At 42.0% G+C, this 17,102-nt stretch overlaps 1 protein-coding gene across 3 annotated transcripts in view; it reads right to left on the reverse strand.

Annotated features, from left to right (window-relative positions):
• Aopep (aminopeptidase O (putative)) overlaps positions 1-17,102 on the reverse strand; it is a 307,096-nt gene that overhangs the window by 272,788 nt on the left and 17,206 nt on the right. The window contains exon 1 of one of the 3 annotated variants that reach the window (XM_032884277.1): positions 5,208-5,564. The exons of the other annotated variants lie outside the window; for them this stretch is intronic. Within the exon in view, the coding sequence (XP_032740168.1) occupies positions 5,208-5,264 (57 nt within the window). The 5' untranslated portion in view covers positions 5,265-5,564. Of the gene's footprint in view, positions 1-5,207; positions 5,565-17,102 lie in introns of those variants that run through there. 3 annotated transcript variants of the gene reach the window in all.

The raw sequence follows: 17,102 nt of genomic DNA on the forward strand, positions 1-17,102 counted from the left end.
GAGATTAGGGATACAAGGGATACACCCTCAACATTATAAAGACAGTTTACAGCAAGCCCAAAGCCAACATCAACTTAAATGGAGAGATACTCAAAAGAATTCCACTTAAATCAGGAGCAGGACAAGGCTGTCCACTCTCTCCATACCTATTCAATATAGTATTTGAAATTCTAGTTAGATCAATAAGACAACTGAAGGAAATCAAGGGGGTATAGAATTAGAAAGGAAGAAATCAAAGTATCTTATATGATAGTATACATAAACAATTTTAAAAAACCCACCAGGGAACTCTTATAGTTGATAAACATTTTCAGCAAAGTAGCTGGTTACAAACATCAACTCACAGATTTTGGTAGCCCTCCTATACAAATGACAAATAGACTGGGAAAGAAACCAGGGAAACAACACCCTTTACAATAGCCTCCAATAGTACAAAATATGTTGTGGTAACTGTAACTAAGCAAGTGAAAGATTTGTATGGTTAAAAATTTAAAGCACTGAAGAAAGAAATTGCAGATATCAGAAAATGGAAAGATCTCCCATGTTCATAGGTCAGTAGAATTAACAGAGTAAAAATGGCCAATCTACCAAAAGCGATCTACAGACTTAATGCAATCCTCATCACAATTCCAACACAATTCTTCGCAGATCTTGAAAGGACAATTTTCAGCTTCATATGGAAACACAAGAAAAAAAAAAAACAAGATAGCTAAACAATCTTGAATAGTAAAATAATTGGGGGAGATATCACCATCCCTGATTTCAAATTGTACTACAGATTGTATATTATATAAATTGTATAATAAATAAGCTCTGGTATTGGCACAGAAAGAGATCCATTGGTAAATGGAATCAAATTGAAGACCCAAATATAAATCTAGAAGGTATGGACCCCATTGATTCATGTGTCTGAATACTTGGCTATAAAGACTGCAACTACTAGGTGTGGCCTTATTAGAGGAAGTGTGTCATTGTAGGGATGGGGCTTTGAGGTATCCTATGCTCAAGCTCTTCCCAGTATGGAATTCCAGTCTCCTTATGGCTGCCTTCAGATCAAGACATAGAACTCTTGGATTCTCTATGCTTCCCACCATGATGATGATAATGTACTAAACTGTAAGCCAGCCACAATTAAATACTTGCCTTTGTAAGAGTTGCCTTGGTCATGGTTTCTCCTCACAGAAACAAAACCCTAACTATGGCATATAGGACACTTGATTTTTGATAAAGAAGCCAGATATATACACACTAAAAAAGATAGCATCTTCAACAAATAGTGCTGGTGAAACTCGATGGTTACATGTAGAAGAATCCAAATAGATCCATACTTATCCCTCTACACAAAACTCAATTCCAAATGTATTTCATAAAGCATAAAACCAGATACAGAAAAGAAGGTGGGGAACATCCTTGAACGCATTGAGAAAGGAGATGACTTTCTGAACAGAACAGCATTAGTGCAGACACTAAGATCAACAATTAATACATAGAACCTCATGAAACTGAGAGGCTTCTACATGGAAAGAGGACACTATCATTCAGACAAAGCAACACCTATAGTATGTGAAATGATTTTTACCAACTACACATCTTAGAGAGAACTAATATTGAAAATATATAAAGAGGGCTGGAGAGATGACTTAGGGGTTAAGAGCACCGACTGCTCTTCCAGGGGTCCTGAATTCAATTCCCAGCAACCACATGGCAGCTCACAACCATCTGTAATGGGATCTGATGCCCTCTTCTGGTGTGTCTGAAGAAAGACAGTGACAGTGAACATTACCACTGCCCCCCAACTCCTCCCCCCTAAAAAAAAAGAAAAGAGAAGAAAAGATGTAGAACTCTCAGCTCCGCCAGCGCCTTCCTGACTGCTAGGATGATACCATGCTTCCCACCTGACGATAGTGGACTAACCCTCTGAGGCTGTAAGACAGCCTCAACTAAATGTTGACCTTTAAAAAAAGAAAATAAATAAAGAACTGAAAAAAAAAACAAACCTGGTTATCAAGAAAACAAATAACCCAATTAAAACTGGGGTACAGATCTAAACAGATTTCTCAAAAGAGGAAACTCAAATGGCTGAGAAACACTTAAAGAAATGCTCAACGCTGTTAGCCCATCAGGGGAGTACAAATGGAAACACTTTGAGATTCCATCCTATACCTGTCAGAATGGCTGCGATTATAGACAAATGGCAGCTCCTGCTGGTAAGGAGGTAGAGCAAGAACACTCATCCACTACTGGTGGAAGAATAAACTTGAATAGCTACTATGGGGATTGGTGTGGCGGTTCTTCAGAAAGGTGGAATCAATCTGTCTGAAGACTCAGCTCTACCATTCCTAGGCATGTGCCCAATGGACACTTCATCCTGCCACACACACACTTGCTCACCGATGTTCATTTCTGTTCTCTTCATAATAACCAGATATTAAAAAACAACCTAGATGTCCCTCAACAGAAGAACTGGATAAAGAAAATGTGGCACACTTATACAATGGAGCATTTACTCAGTCATTATTCAAAAAGTGAAACCATGTAATTCACAGGTTAATGAATAAAACTAGAAAGTCCATCCCGAGTGAGTTATCCTAGACCCAGAAGACAAATGTGGCATGCATTCGCCCATTTGTGGATACTAGTCATTAACTCAATGATGACCAAGCTACCATCCATAGATTCACAGTTGTCAGGTATAGAGGAAGAGATGGGGTGGGGTGCAGATCTCATTTAGAAAAGGAAATAACTAGATAGTTATAGATGTTGGGTTGGAACTCAAAGAGGAGGAATAACTTAGGAGTGGGAGGGAGAGAGGAACAAGGGCAGGAATAAAGAGAGAGACAGCTTAAATTAAGGACCATTTGAGGGATGGTATGAAAACCAAATACAGTAAAACTCCCTGAAATATATACACATATGAAAGTGATCTAGATGAAATTGCCAGCTAATGGAGGAGACAGAACCTCAATAGGCCATCTCTTGTCATCGAATGAAGCTTCCAGTAGCAGGATTAGGTTACACCTAATTGAGTTGTTGACCAACGGGTCCCATGGCTGCTGCCAAGACAATAGGTCACTGCAAACTGACAGCAAGGCCCCATTGCTGAACACAACATTCACACAACACACTGAACATGGAGAGGTCAAGCTGGCGCCTACATAGGACCTTGACATCCATACTCTAGTCTCATTGGTATGGAAGATACGGTTCAGGCCACCAAAATGGAAATGTAAACACCAACCCAGCCACAAACTCTTTGATCTACAGTGCTGTCCCAGCTGCAAGACACGCCAGGGCAATGGTTGCACAAAGCTTGTGGGAATAACCAACCAATATCTGCTTTGACTTAAGACCCACTCCACAAGATGGAACCCATAGCCAACACTGCTTGGGTGACCAAGAACCTGAGACTTGACAGTTGACCTAAGTCAAACTGAATACTGCAGTCCTTTTTTCTTTTAAAGTAACAAGAAAATGACTCCTAATAACATTTTGCTATCTATGCTCATATAGATCAGTCTTGGCTCAGCCAATATCAGAGAAGTCTCCTCCTGCAGCGGATGGGAACAAACATGGATCCATGGAGATACAGAGAGTAAGAGATCTTGGAACACATAACCCTAAACTGAATATGTCTATAAAACCCATCCCCTCAAGGCTCAGGACCCCTACAGATGAGGAGGCAAGTGTGAGGGGCAGAGGAGAAGGAGGACACCAAGAAAACAAGGTCCTCTAAATCATAGAATCAAAGCGCCCATGAACTCAGAGACAGGTCTGTACCAAGTATTCTGTGTGGGGGTGGGGGGTTGGGGAGTACAGAGGGTATTATGGCTTTCAGTTTAGTATTTTCATGAATTCCTAAGTGTGCACACAGAGAGTATTTAATTCTTGTGCCTTCTCTTGTACTCTTTTCCTTCTGCTTGTTATGTCTAATTTTGATGTGTTAGTTTTTTTGTTTTATCTTATACTTTATTTTATCATTATCCTTTGGAAGCCTGCTTCTTTTCTTTTTTAACTTAATTTTATCTTTTTACTTATTCACTTTATAACCTGCTCACTGCCTGTCTCTGGGTCACCCCCTTCCCTCTCTGAGTAGGTGCCCCCATTCTGGTATCCCCCAACCTGGCACTTCAAGTGAGGCACTGCCTCTCCCACTGAGGCTGACACTTACAAGAAGAGGATGACACTAGGTTTCACAGTTGAAATTTTTTCTCCCCAAAGCAGGTTCTACCTAGTTTGTGATGGGCAGACAGATAAAACTTACATGAAATCCTGCAGTTTCACTAGCTAGAGAACCCAATGGTTCTCTATGGGCTGTAGGACTAATTGCACAGCAGGAGAATAAAACAGACTTCAGAAAATTGACACCCACAATCAGGACCCTATATTGCATGATGCCTGGTGGCTGGATTTGTGAGACAAAGTCTTGCTGGGTATCTTTGCATGGTTTTAAATACTGTGTACGATAGTTAGCTGCTGGATTCCCTGCCTCTGCTTCCTAAGTGCTAATGTTAACTGTGCACGTTACAGGGCAATCTTATCAGCTCCACAAAGGTCATTGGGACTGAGCTAAACTGAGAGCTTGATTACTGTCCACCAGAGAAAGCACAGTTAGAGGAGGTTTGGGTTTATCCAAAGTAACTGCCATACGATATTAACAATATTAACATTCTTCAGGGAGCAACAGAATCTGGAGTCTTTACAAAGTATGGGTCATAGCCCCAAAGTACTCAACAGCTTTAAAAAAAAAAAAAAAATATGAATACACTCAAAGAAAAGGCAATCAGGGGAACCAGCTGGTGCAGCCAAATATCTACATTAACAAGCAAGGATTAAAACCACATTTCACTATAACTAAGGGAATAAACGCTGTGACAGAATAAACTGAAAGGAAAACTTGGAGAAGCAGAAATTACTGGAGATAAAAGAAACAGAAGGATGCTACCTCCTGTAGAGCTTAGGTCTCGGAGCCTTCACTAGGGACAATGAGCGAACAAAGAAAGGACACAGAGAGAAGCTGGAGTATGTGATCTGTGTGCGCTGATGCAACCATGATACCAGCACAACAACCCAGAACCTGGGACATAATGTCAGCACAATGGGGAGTGTTAGTCTGGCAGAAGGTCTCTATAGGTGAGCAGTTTCAGGCTGAAGAAGCTCTAATTGCTAGCTTTTACATACACTGATCAGTCATATGTAAAGATACATACTTGTACCAGAGGAAGAAGGCTCTGTGTCAACTTTAACCCTGACCCATACATATACATGGTGAAAGGTTTTGTCAGTTCTCATAGTTCTGAAGGTCCTTGTCATGTCTGTGTCCATGTCAAAAGAATACATCCACTCGGTACTTCCTCTGCTCCCTACAAAAGGAAATGTTAGATCTGAAAAATAGTATGCATGAAATGCAAATTCACTAGATTGTTTTTAACAGCTGCTTAGAGATTCAAAGGAAAGAGTAAAGAGAGATAAATAGTCACACAGCCATTATCCAATCTGAAAGACAGGAAAACGTTGAAGAAATGAACACAGCACCACAGGGCCCTTTAGGGAGAAATAAAAGGTTAAACAACATGGTTTGAATCTAAAAAAAAAAAAAAAAAAAAATAAGGCTGGTGAAACAAAATAAAGGAACAAAACATGGCAAACAAAACCATGGCAAGCAGAAGGCACCCAGTTCTGAGAGCTGACTTCACACACCACTGCCCAGCAAAAGGAACCAGGTTCCTCAGACAGACAGATGTTTCTAGGACAGGGCAGGGAACACAAGAGGATCCTAGAGGGTGTCAGTTTATTACAAATGCAGTCAAAATGACAGACAAGATTAGCCACCACAGCACCTTCCAGGGGAAGGAAGGAGGGAGGGACAGAAAGGGACAGGACCCAGCCTGTAGGGGTCTTCAAGGCTAGACCAAGGAGAACAAGAAGTAGTGGTTGATCCTGGGTTAGAACCGTGAGAGAGAGGTTGCCACCCAAGTCTCTTCTCATAAGCAGAAGGCTGCTGGCTGGATGAATATGACCTGGCAAACACTAGGGAACAGAAAAGGAAAACTGCTGTTTGGGTAGAGGAACCCAGAAGTCTTCACACTGCCTAGTTCAACATCACCAGTGCTAAGGTACCAGGCATCACCTCACACCCTGAGAGGATGCAGTGAGAGGGCACTGTGTTAGATGCAGACCCTCAGGCTGCCTTTCTCACTCTCAGAAACCAGGTCACACCCACTGTAGTCTCTCTCCCAACTCCAGGAGTTTTCTCCTCCCACACTCAACTGTGAACAAGCCCAGCTAGACTCCTACATGTTGCTATTGCAGGATAAACTTACACCCTCACCCAGTACCTGACCCTTAGCATGTAGGCTAAGCTAGACTGAATTATGTGCTATAAAACTTCCCACCACACTCTGGAACATATAAAAGTCAGAAACTTCCTTTGTCATGGGGGTTCATTCTTCCCTTGAGAAATGTCATGTTATAACACAGTGGCAGTGTCTCTTGATGGAGCGTCTCTGCTCTCTGTTTTAACTCTTCTCCACTGCTCTCCTACTTCCAGACAACCCATGGGCCTTGCTGTGGGTCTCTCCTACCTAAAGCAGCTCATTCTGAAGGTAACCTCACGTCTGCTCCCTTCTCAGACCAGCTGAATCTGACCTGCATTTTTGTTATTGTGCCCAAATCCATACTTCCCTGAGTGTGAGAAAATACCACATTCACATTGACAGACATCCTAAAGACACCTGGCCAGCACTGAACAACAGCATTAGGACTCTGAACGGCACATGACAGTTACAGAGTGGAGGTGTCTAATGTAAAGTGTGCTAGGACAGAAAGTAATAAAAGAACATTAATGGAAACACTATAGTTAAAAGCTTACACAAAGACAACTTTCTAAATTTAACAACTGTATATTACACAAGAAAACATAGGAGAAGCTGGTGATGACTATGTGGTAATTCCCTTCACTCTCTGTGCAACCTCTTCGTAAACCTACACATTTGTTTTAGAAGTAACCATTTATTTCTAAAATTGTGGCCATTTGTGCTGGTGCATGCCAATAGGCAGGGCACTAGACAGGGTAAGGTAGGAGATAGGAGCTCAGGGCCAGCCTTCCAGAACAGAGAGGCCTGGTCTCAAAAAGAGTAAAACCTTCCAAATTAGGTGAAACATAAAGGTAAAGATCAAAAACATCTGACGTGAGCAAGCGTAAAAATGAGAAGGAAGCCAACTAAACTGCACCATTGTCAAACAAAAGACAAAAGACGACAGAAAACTCTTACACGCGGCCAGTACAAAATACCACAGTCCACGCACGGAGCCTGATACGTGCCACTGACTTCTCATACTCAAGAAGAACTCAGAAAGCGGGGCTAGTCCAGCTTCGGAGTGCTAAGTGGAGAGGCAAGCTTCCCTCAAGTACATCTGTGCTAAACCTCATACTGCCAACCACTGGGCCCTCCTCCTACACTTGTCAAGACGGCAGCCTGGTCTTGATCATCAAGACTGTGTATACGTAGAGTATACATTTTTACTTTACTCAAAATAGAAATTTCCTATTAACTTAAAACAAATACAATATATATAAGATTAATACCCCCCTCCAGAATATATACCTCCTCTATCCTCCAGGAAATTCCAGGAACACTGGCTTTGATGAGGTCCCCCGCTGAGGAAAAGGCCCTTTGAACTCTGCAGCTCTCTCTCTTGCCTCCCTGCTATGGGGATGCTGGCCACTGGTGTCCTTACAAAGTTAGTGTATTTTACAGCTGTAGTATTTAGAACAAGCTGACATGAGTTGACATGGGACTGTCATCAACTTGGTGACAGTTTTAACTTTGGCGTTCATTAGGCTGTGTTCACTTGAATTGTTTTGTAGCACTATAGCATAAACCTTCGCCCTTTGCTCTTTCTTTTCTTTTACAGTGTTGAAACACAGAAAACTGTGTCCAAAGCTACCGGGATATTCAGAATTTAAATCCCCCCCCCATGAGCTGGTAACTCAAACCACACCCCAACATGTATATAAACTATAATAGGGTCTTTCATTGCAGGACTCAGACTCATGAGGCAATTCCATTTATCACTGAGTAAATAATGCCGGAAATGTAGTCAAGGGGGGATTTTGCCTTATTCCCTTAACTATAAATAAAAATATGTAGCACTTTGCAGAATTACCACATGTGGAAGCATGTCAACTTCTCAATCAATCTCTAAGCCCACATGAGTTAAGAGCTGTAAGAACTGGGCTGACTCCCTTGTTAAAGTCACAGCTTCCAGGAAGCACAGTAATGTTTGCATGCAGCTCACAACCATGTGTGAAAGACCCTATTGTGATGTATCTGCAAAAAACATATAAGTAAAAGGTAAAAACCAAGCAGAGCTTTGACTGTCCTAGGAAATTCAGAAAGTACATATGAGGATGAGGCAGGAGCCTGGGCAGTCAAGCCTGGGCAGAGCCAGGACCACTCTCAGATGGCCTTGACTTCGACATGACAACCAGTTACAGAGAGAAGTCTGGGAACTGAACACGAAAGCCAAGTGTATTTTATCCTCACTAGCACAAGATAAACTTCAAATTCTGCTGAAACATGACAGGACTCATCAGGATAGGTTTCAGACTGTCTGATATCGTCTGTTTTCTCTGGCTACTCTTATCAGAGCTACACACAAGGAGGCCATTCCTCTTTGCTTGGTATGTTTATGCTCATGGTATCAGAAGTACTGGTTTGCAAAGCTCAGGCTGTAAGTGATTTCCATCTATTTAAAATCCCTTTGATTATAATCATGCTTGTGAAGTAGAGAATGTTTCAGTTCTGTAGCATGCCACATAAAATGGATTACAGTGGGGTGATCAGAAAATACTCCTGTGAGGAGGGCTCCAAAGTTACAGAAGGAAGGAGTCTTCATTCTTCCACTTCATTGTCAAGGCCTACACCTGCTGCTGAGGTCAACCAATCACTCAACTGCAGCCTCTTGATTTCTTAGATATGCTGTGACAAATACTGATATATTTATTTCCTGACACTATCAGCTGTAAAAAACAGTGGATGGCATACTGGGTTTCTAATATTTAACATGAAATATTTATATCTTAAAATTAGAACATAGTCTTTTGGTGTGAAAACTGTTAAAGACCTGCCCACAGAGTGCCAACTCCTCCTTGTATAGAGACAGATAATTGTATTTGCTAGTTAAGAAATGAAGTGAGTCTATGGAAAAAAGAGAAAGGCCAAGCCTAGCAAAAAGCACTGAAACTATCCATTAGAGATGACCTACTTAAAGGAGAAATAATTGATAATTACAGAATACTTAGGGTACATCCAACAAACTACCTATTGACATAAGCCTTCTAGGAAAGGCCATGGCAAGTAAGTGAATTTCCTGGAGAGGGTGTACCAGTTTGCATGGACGCAATAGGTGCACTCTGGAGAAGCGCAGCCCAGAGACGTCATCCCAGGATTGCTTCTCACTGTTGGTATGTCTTTCCTGACACTTACATAGCCTAATGATTCCTGGGCATCAGCCTCCCCTATTGGGCAAGTTTCCTACAGATCAACATGAAGATGAACTTTCATGAATTAATGATGTTTACATGAAGTAATTGCTTTGTAGTATTTCTGATCTGATTCGAATAATTTTTAAGAAGAAAGGTTAAGGAGATAGTTTTAGTTATTTTGTCAGAAAGATGTAATAAAGTTAGAATCAAGAAAAGAATATGCCCCTTCATAGGACAGTAAGTAAAGCCTACACAAAAAGGAATACAATTAACTTTCATAAATTACACTAAGAAGAGAAATAGGCTTATGTTGTGGTTTGTCCTAGGGTTATCTGTATTTTGATGTTAATTCCACTGCCCCAAGGACAGCTGCCTAGTCCCGTACTCAGGACTCAGGTGACTTCATCAGTACCTTCTCTCCACTGAATTTGTAAAATACAGGTGAGGGGCAGGTACAGGATAGAAGGAGGCCTGTCATTGGATGAGAAGGAAGGATGGGCGGGAGAGAAGTGTGATGGAAGAGGAGGAGACTGGAACAGAAAGGGAGAGAGAGGAGGGACAGAGAGAGAAGCCATGGCAGGTGATGTTAAGATTCTGCTCTGTGTATTTACAGGTTGTTATTAATGTTCTTAAGGGATGGATGGTACTGGGCTCTGTATGTTTACTTGGGCAATTATATCTTACCAATTGGGTCAAAAATTATTGTGTTGTGTCTTCTTTTATGTGACAGTTTGAGTGTAGGAAAGTGTGGTGGCAGGAGACACTGGGCCGCTGTAGAATTGGGATGTATTTCCGCCAAGATATCTAGCAGATATCTTGGGGTACTGAGGTGCTGGGCCTAGCAGGATAAAAGACAACCATACGTTTTTTATTTTTTATATGATCAAGGAAAAACATTCATTCTAGGTCAGGTCCAAAGATAAAACCACAGGTGTGCACTATGATAAAGCAGGGCCATGTGAAACTGCTGCTTTGAACTTATAATGAGCTTACAGAATGAAACATTGCTTTGAACTTACTATTGACATCCTTCTTTAACTCTCCTATTGTGTAACATTTTATCTATAAGGTAATTTTATAAAGAACTTTTCTCTAAGAAGGTATTAAAAGGCCAGAGAGAAGAAATAAAGTGTGGTTTGGGAGCTCTTCTCCATCCACCAAACACCAAATGTGTGTGTGTGTGTGTGTGTGTGTGTGTGTGTGTGTGTGTGTGGGCCCTACACCTTAACATTACAAACTCCATATTGCTTTCAGACTCCATTGTAACTTTAATTTTTTTCAAAGGCTACTTTTAATGATAGTTCTTAAATGCTTTAACCTTCCTTCTAGGCTACCACCCACCAGAGGTAGTGGATAAAAAAGGTTATTATGAAACCGGGGAAGTGGAGCTGTTTAGAAATGTTTCTTTTGAGCAAATTCCATCTGCATTGTAAGAAAATCAGCAGTTCAGTTCACAGGTCAGCGACAGCTTGATCCACTAGCAAATACTACACAAATATACTAGCAGTCCAGTTTGGTAGAGTCAGGTAGTAAACTCAAGTCAGCAGAGGTGGCATGCTTAGCAGAGACAGCAGTAGGGATTAGGATCACCAGGAATGCCAGTTCTTGGCTCTGCCTCTCTCAGCAAAGTGAAAATCAGCGAAGAGGTGAGAAAAAGAAGCATTGCGGTGCTAGCTCTACATACAAGCCCTTCTCACGTCCACTGAGTCTGATTTGTACTCCCTCCAAACATCACATGCCCTCCATGTGTCTTGCCTTAGCATATGAGTCTGACTAAGCAAAACTCCAGGTGAAACTGCGTCAGATGACATCATTTTGCCAATCAGCCCGAGTCCGAGGAAGCGGTAAGAAGCTACATCATACTACCAGAAGTTTTGTGGTACAGTTTTTCTCTATAGAGTCCCAATAAATGGAGCTCAATAATGTATGCAAGGAGAATCAGTACATGAGTGTCCTTCATTACATGTCCTTTCACACGCTTGCTTTAACAAATCATCCTCTCACATGTGTCTGCTTCAGTGATACAACCCTTCACGTGTTTGCCCCAGCAAAACACCATCCAACACAACTGACTTCACTCCATTTTATGATTCACTTGCCCTCTGAATGAACCCAGCTACTAGAAAAACCCCAACTTGTTCCAGGAGCCATGTCACCCTGGTAACAATCACAATTCCCCTGGGCAAGTAGCCATTTCACTCCTAGCAACAACCAATCAGTTCTTAAGGGGAATGTACCTAATGTCTAAAGTAGATTGATAAAGCTAGCAATCATTCTTCATACCAAGCTGAAATCACTACTAGCCAACAGTAGTGCACAAGCAAATGTCAACCAATCATATAACTGCCAAGTTAGAAAGTCTGTCACCCTGCTACCATAATAAATAGGCAAGGCTTATACCAGCTCAGTGCCTCCCATACCCTCCACTGTGCTGGAGATGTTGGAGGGTACAAGCTCAAACTTGAATAAAGAGTCTTTGCTTTTGCATATGAGTTGGACTCCTATTGGTCTCTGATAGTCTGTAGGGAGGGACCTCATGATCTGAGTATAACATACACACACATATGTCTATCCTTATATAAAATATGCCTATATATGTCTGTCTATATGTATGCACATACATACATATGTAGGTATATGTGCATGTTTATAAGTTTGCATGTGTACTTATGAAATTAATGAATCAGATGGTTGGGGCCAACCAATGTGTGTGTGTGTGTGTGTGTGTGTGTGTGTGTGTGTGTGTGTATGCCTGACTTTCTTCTTTTCTTTTTTCTTTTTTTAAAAAGATTTATTTAAGTACACTGTAGCCGTCTTCAGATGCACCAGAAGAGGGCATCAGATCTCATTACAGATGGTTATGAGCCACCATGTGGTTGCTGGGAATTGAACTCAGGACCTCTGGAAGAGCAATCAGTGCTCCAGCCCGACTTTCTCCTTTTCTTTTCTCTCTGACTCATGAAGAGTTAATGAACTCTGAGCTTCTACCCTGGTGACTACAATGAGAGGGGCCCTTGAGCCAGAGAGAAAAGATCCCAGGTAACTAAGCCCTTTTTTCTGACTCCCCTGATACTATCATCAGGAGTTAATTGACAGAAGCCAGTGGCTTTTGGCCACAGAATAGCAGAGTTAAATTGCCAAAAGTAAGCAGCCTTTAGTCATGCAATTCCCAGCTCTATACCTCGTCACTGTCTTCTTTGGGAGAACTATCTTCTGCAGTCCCTAATATTATTATTTCATGGGAAAGGGAAAAGGTAGATGCTTGGAGATACAGGCCCAGGATTATTTGAGTCAAGCACCAGACTCTACAATGTTCCTTCTTACCCACTAAGGTGTCCAGGATATCCTGCCTGTTTGAAGGTCACATGGAAAGCCAGCAGCTCATGATTTTCATTGCAAAAGCAAAGAAAACCAATGGCTCATCTCCCAACTATAAAGAGGGAAAGATGAGCTCTGAAAAGGAGATGGGCACAGCCCCTCCACTAACTCTCAACCCACTTTAATAATTATGAGCCAGACACAGAGACTCACACCCATAATTCCAGCCCTCAAGGGACTACAGCATCAGAGGCTGTACCCAATGGTGGCCCACGAATTTATTATCCCGTTAAACCTGGCAACTTCCAAATTTCTGTTCTGTCTTGTCACATCTCCTCCCTTTCCAGTTTGACTCTTTCTGCCTCTTACCCAGCTCATCTACACTGAATGCAGTGATGCTCACACCAAGCCAAGACCAATTTGAACCATCCTCAGCACCTTGTGTGGAGACACCACATCTTCCTCTTCATGGAGGTCTGCTTCCTTGGGGCTCCTGGGATTCGTTACTTTCCTGTGATTTCTCTAGATTCTGATTTGCAGACTGAAGGTATCTGCCAGCTAAATTCAAGGCCTGGCATGAAATTTCAGGAGTGTGACCCTGCACGGGCTCTTCTTTCAAGGTAAATAGAAGTATGAACCAATTAACTGGATGCTCTACCTGAATTCAGGGGAACATGCAGCAATCATAAAATAGTACCTTAAAAATATTAATTGTTACAGGGACCATACACACCACATCTACACATACACACCCAACGAGACAAGACAGCTTTTGGGGTCTCCTACTCCTACTACCACATGGCTCAAGGGAATGGAACTTAGATTGGCTGTGATCTTCACTAAGCTATGAAAATGTGGGGGCTGTTCTACATTTCAGTACTGTTTTAATCTGTTCCGAGGTCACAGCCTGTACCAGTCTTTCTTCTCTCCCACATCCCCAAGCAAACCAGTTCTATGTCAAAAGGAGGTGAAGAAAGGAAGAAAGAATATATTACCCCATTTTAGGGAACAAAACTACAAACTTTGGCATTCAAAGCTCACAGAACACTTCCTCTATGGTAAAGCACTAATAACTGCTGTCATTCAGCCTCAGCTAGGCACCAGGTTTTGCTCTAATCATTTGACTACCTTAACCCACTTTGCCTTCACAGCAACTATGATGTCAGTACTATCATAAGACTAACAAGTATGAGACCTACAGCACTCTACAACCTGCTTAAGGTCACACAGCTAATAACTAAAGTGATGGAAGCATGGGCCCTACATCTCGTTTATACAGTACTGAGAATTTAAGTCAGGGTTCTGTTCTTGCTTGGCAAGCACTCTACCAACTAAGTTATATCCCCAATTCCTTTTGTTGTTGTTGTTTGTTTTAATCAACATCTCTTGTACCCCAGGCTGGCCTTGAACTTCTGACCCTCCCATCTTTACCTCCTAAGTTCTGGAATTGTAAACGTGCACAACCATGCCTGGCCTTTGTGGAAAAATTCAAAATAGAAATAGAAAACCACCATACATAGAGAGGACTATGGCAATGAAAACCACACGCTTGTGATGGGGAAGTTTCTAGGAGCCTTCGTGGGAAGGCCCATGTCCAGCACGGCACAGAAGCCAACTTGGATGTCTTGGTTGTAGTCTGAGCAGCTGCTGGCTCACTTCGGGATTGGTAAACACAACTTCAAAAGCATCAACTCATCAAACTGCTCTACATTTGTTACTCCTAAAGTTCCCAAACAAGATCTGCAGTTAGCTATCGAGCCAAATAAAGGTAAAAGCTAAGGAAAGTATGGGCAACCGGTAGTCTTAGGAACAGAGAGGAGCATGGGTTTCTGATGGGGGATGGGGAGCAAGGGTGGCCCCACCCCTGCTGGGGTGGGGGAATCATCTCAGTAAGGTGTAGCTGGAGGAGTCTTGGTACTCTGAGACAGAGCTAGCCAGAGTGAACATATGTGGGGCACACCTGGAAAGGATTCCTCAATTCTGTGAGACTGAATGTTATGATGATCTGGGATGTGGGTGCAGCTCAAGCTGTCACCTCACTCATCTTGGGTTTCTTGTCCTTTTCTTTATTTCACTGAAGACTAACATATTGCTTTTCTTTCACCCAGATGGTACAACTTTCCACAGTGCTGCTGCTGCAGACCTGTGGCATAGCTATACATTCAGCCCTGTGCCTCTGAAAGACACCTCAAACAACCACTATCTTTGTCTTTCCATCCATCTATCCATCCATCCATCCATCCATCCATCCAATACCACGCCTACTGCCTGCCACCCAGCAATATGACACTGAACCCCTAAATGCAAGGAGTGACAAAACCTTACACCTACCAGACAAAAGGTATGTTTTAGATATAACCTAGTAAAATTCACTATGCAACATTGTATCCCATCATGCTTACATCCACTTACAGCTGGAACCAAGCTGGAACATGGGCTGTCATAATGTGACATTCCATGCATCCCAACTGGCAAACACAATTCACAAAACTTTCCTCCTACCAGACACTGAAATGGGCACTCCGGGAGTCAGATGATGGTGTGAAGGTGTTTAAGAATGGAAAAATTTGGAAATAAACCCATTCTTTAGGCCTACTTAAACCCGGCACAGGTATAGCCTTGCTGGCTGACAACTTACGCAAAGGATGAATCCAGTTTCCACAGAGAACCTCTGAGTGGCCAGAGAGGCTGCCTGACTCTCTCCAGCAGGAAAGCCACTTTGGTTCTCCCTCCACACCCCTGTTCTTAGGGTATGGTTTAAAGAACTTAAGTAGCCCATGCCATGGCAGAGTAGTGAACCCTGTCACAAGGACAAGGCTGAGACAAGGAGACTTTGAAATGGTCTGTCCACAGGGACCCAAGTTCAACAGCCACTGAAGAGCTTTCATATATAAGTCAGGTGATGCAGCTTCGAAGTGAAAAAGCTGAATTACAGTTAAAGATTTTTCAAGCCACCCAGAGAGTTTTGTGATGCCGCATAAAAGTAACAAACATTCAAACTGTATTAGAAGATGTGTGATTTATTTTTCTATAAGTATTCATACTGGAAACAGGTATAGAGTTAATAGGGTTGGGTTAAAGCAATCAGCACAGTAAAAAATAAAGAGATTGGAAAAAGTATAAATATAGACAAAAAACATCAGCCCCTTTAGTAAGATCACCTCTTCTAGAAATGTGAACAATTTCATTTTAAAAGTAGCCAGTTGTGAAACTGAAGTAGAAATATTTCCAGTGTTAGTGGCAGCTGCCGTTACACAGTGAGTGATAGCAGCTACTCCAACTCTTAGAACATACTTTATTAGAAATTAAAGATAGGCATTCAAACACCAATTTCTCCTCCCAAACACCAGCCCTATAAAACACAATTATATAATAGTCTGGTGGGAAAGTCACAATATATTTGTTTTAAAACAAGAAAACCTACCCAAATGTTCATCAACTGATAATTGGTTACACACAATGTGTTCTAATCTCACAATGGAATATTATCCAGCCATAAAAAGGAATTGACAAAGGTTGCTCAGAATGGATGAACCTTGGAGACACTATGCTGAGAATCAAATGAGACACAAAGGCCACATCCTGCTTAACTCTGCTACACAGATGCTGAGCTGTCGAATCCACAGAGACGGTGTGCAGGCTAAGCAGATGCTATGCACCAGTCGTGAGGGAAATGAGGAAGGACCACACAGGCTACGAGGATCCCTTCTGGGGTCCTAAAAGTGTCCTCGGCTTATGATGAGAATTGTGCAGCTCTAGGGGTACACTGAACCCACTAGATCTGAAAGTGAAGATCCTGTCAAATCTCATACAGGTGTAATCCACAGGATTGCAAAACTGGGATAGGAAGATAGCACAGACAGACAGGGAAGCCATTTCAATATCAACAGAGGTCGCTGTGAGTTCTCTTATGTGCCCTTCAGATATCAGCAAAGCCCTCAGACAGGATGCACATGCTCCTGCTGACGGCTGTCAGCTTGTGTGTTTAAGAAATATTTAAAAGAGAATATGAAGACAGGGGTGTGAAGGGAGAACCAAAGTGGCTTTCCTGCTGAAGAGAGTCAGGCAGCCTCTCTGGCCACTCAGAGGTTCTCTGTGGAAACTGGATTCATCCTTTGCGTAAGTTGTCAGCCAGCAAGGCTGTACCTGTGCTAGGTTTAAGTAGGCCTAAAGAATGGGTTTATTTCCAAATTTTTCCATTCTTAAACACCTTCAACACATCCGCTGCCTTCTTATTGTCTCTGATCTAAATCTACCGAATAACTAAACTGTTAGCTTTCTTCACCTTGGAAGTAAT

The sequence above is a fragment of the Rattus rattus genome, chromosome 14 (assembly GCF_011064425.1).
Source record: "Rattus rattus isolate New Zealand chromosome 14, Rrattus_CSIRO_v1, whole genome shotgun sequence".
Classification (NCBI taxonomy): domain Eukaryota; kingdom Metazoa; phylum Chordata; class Mammalia; order Rodentia; family Muridae; genus Rattus; species Rattus rattus.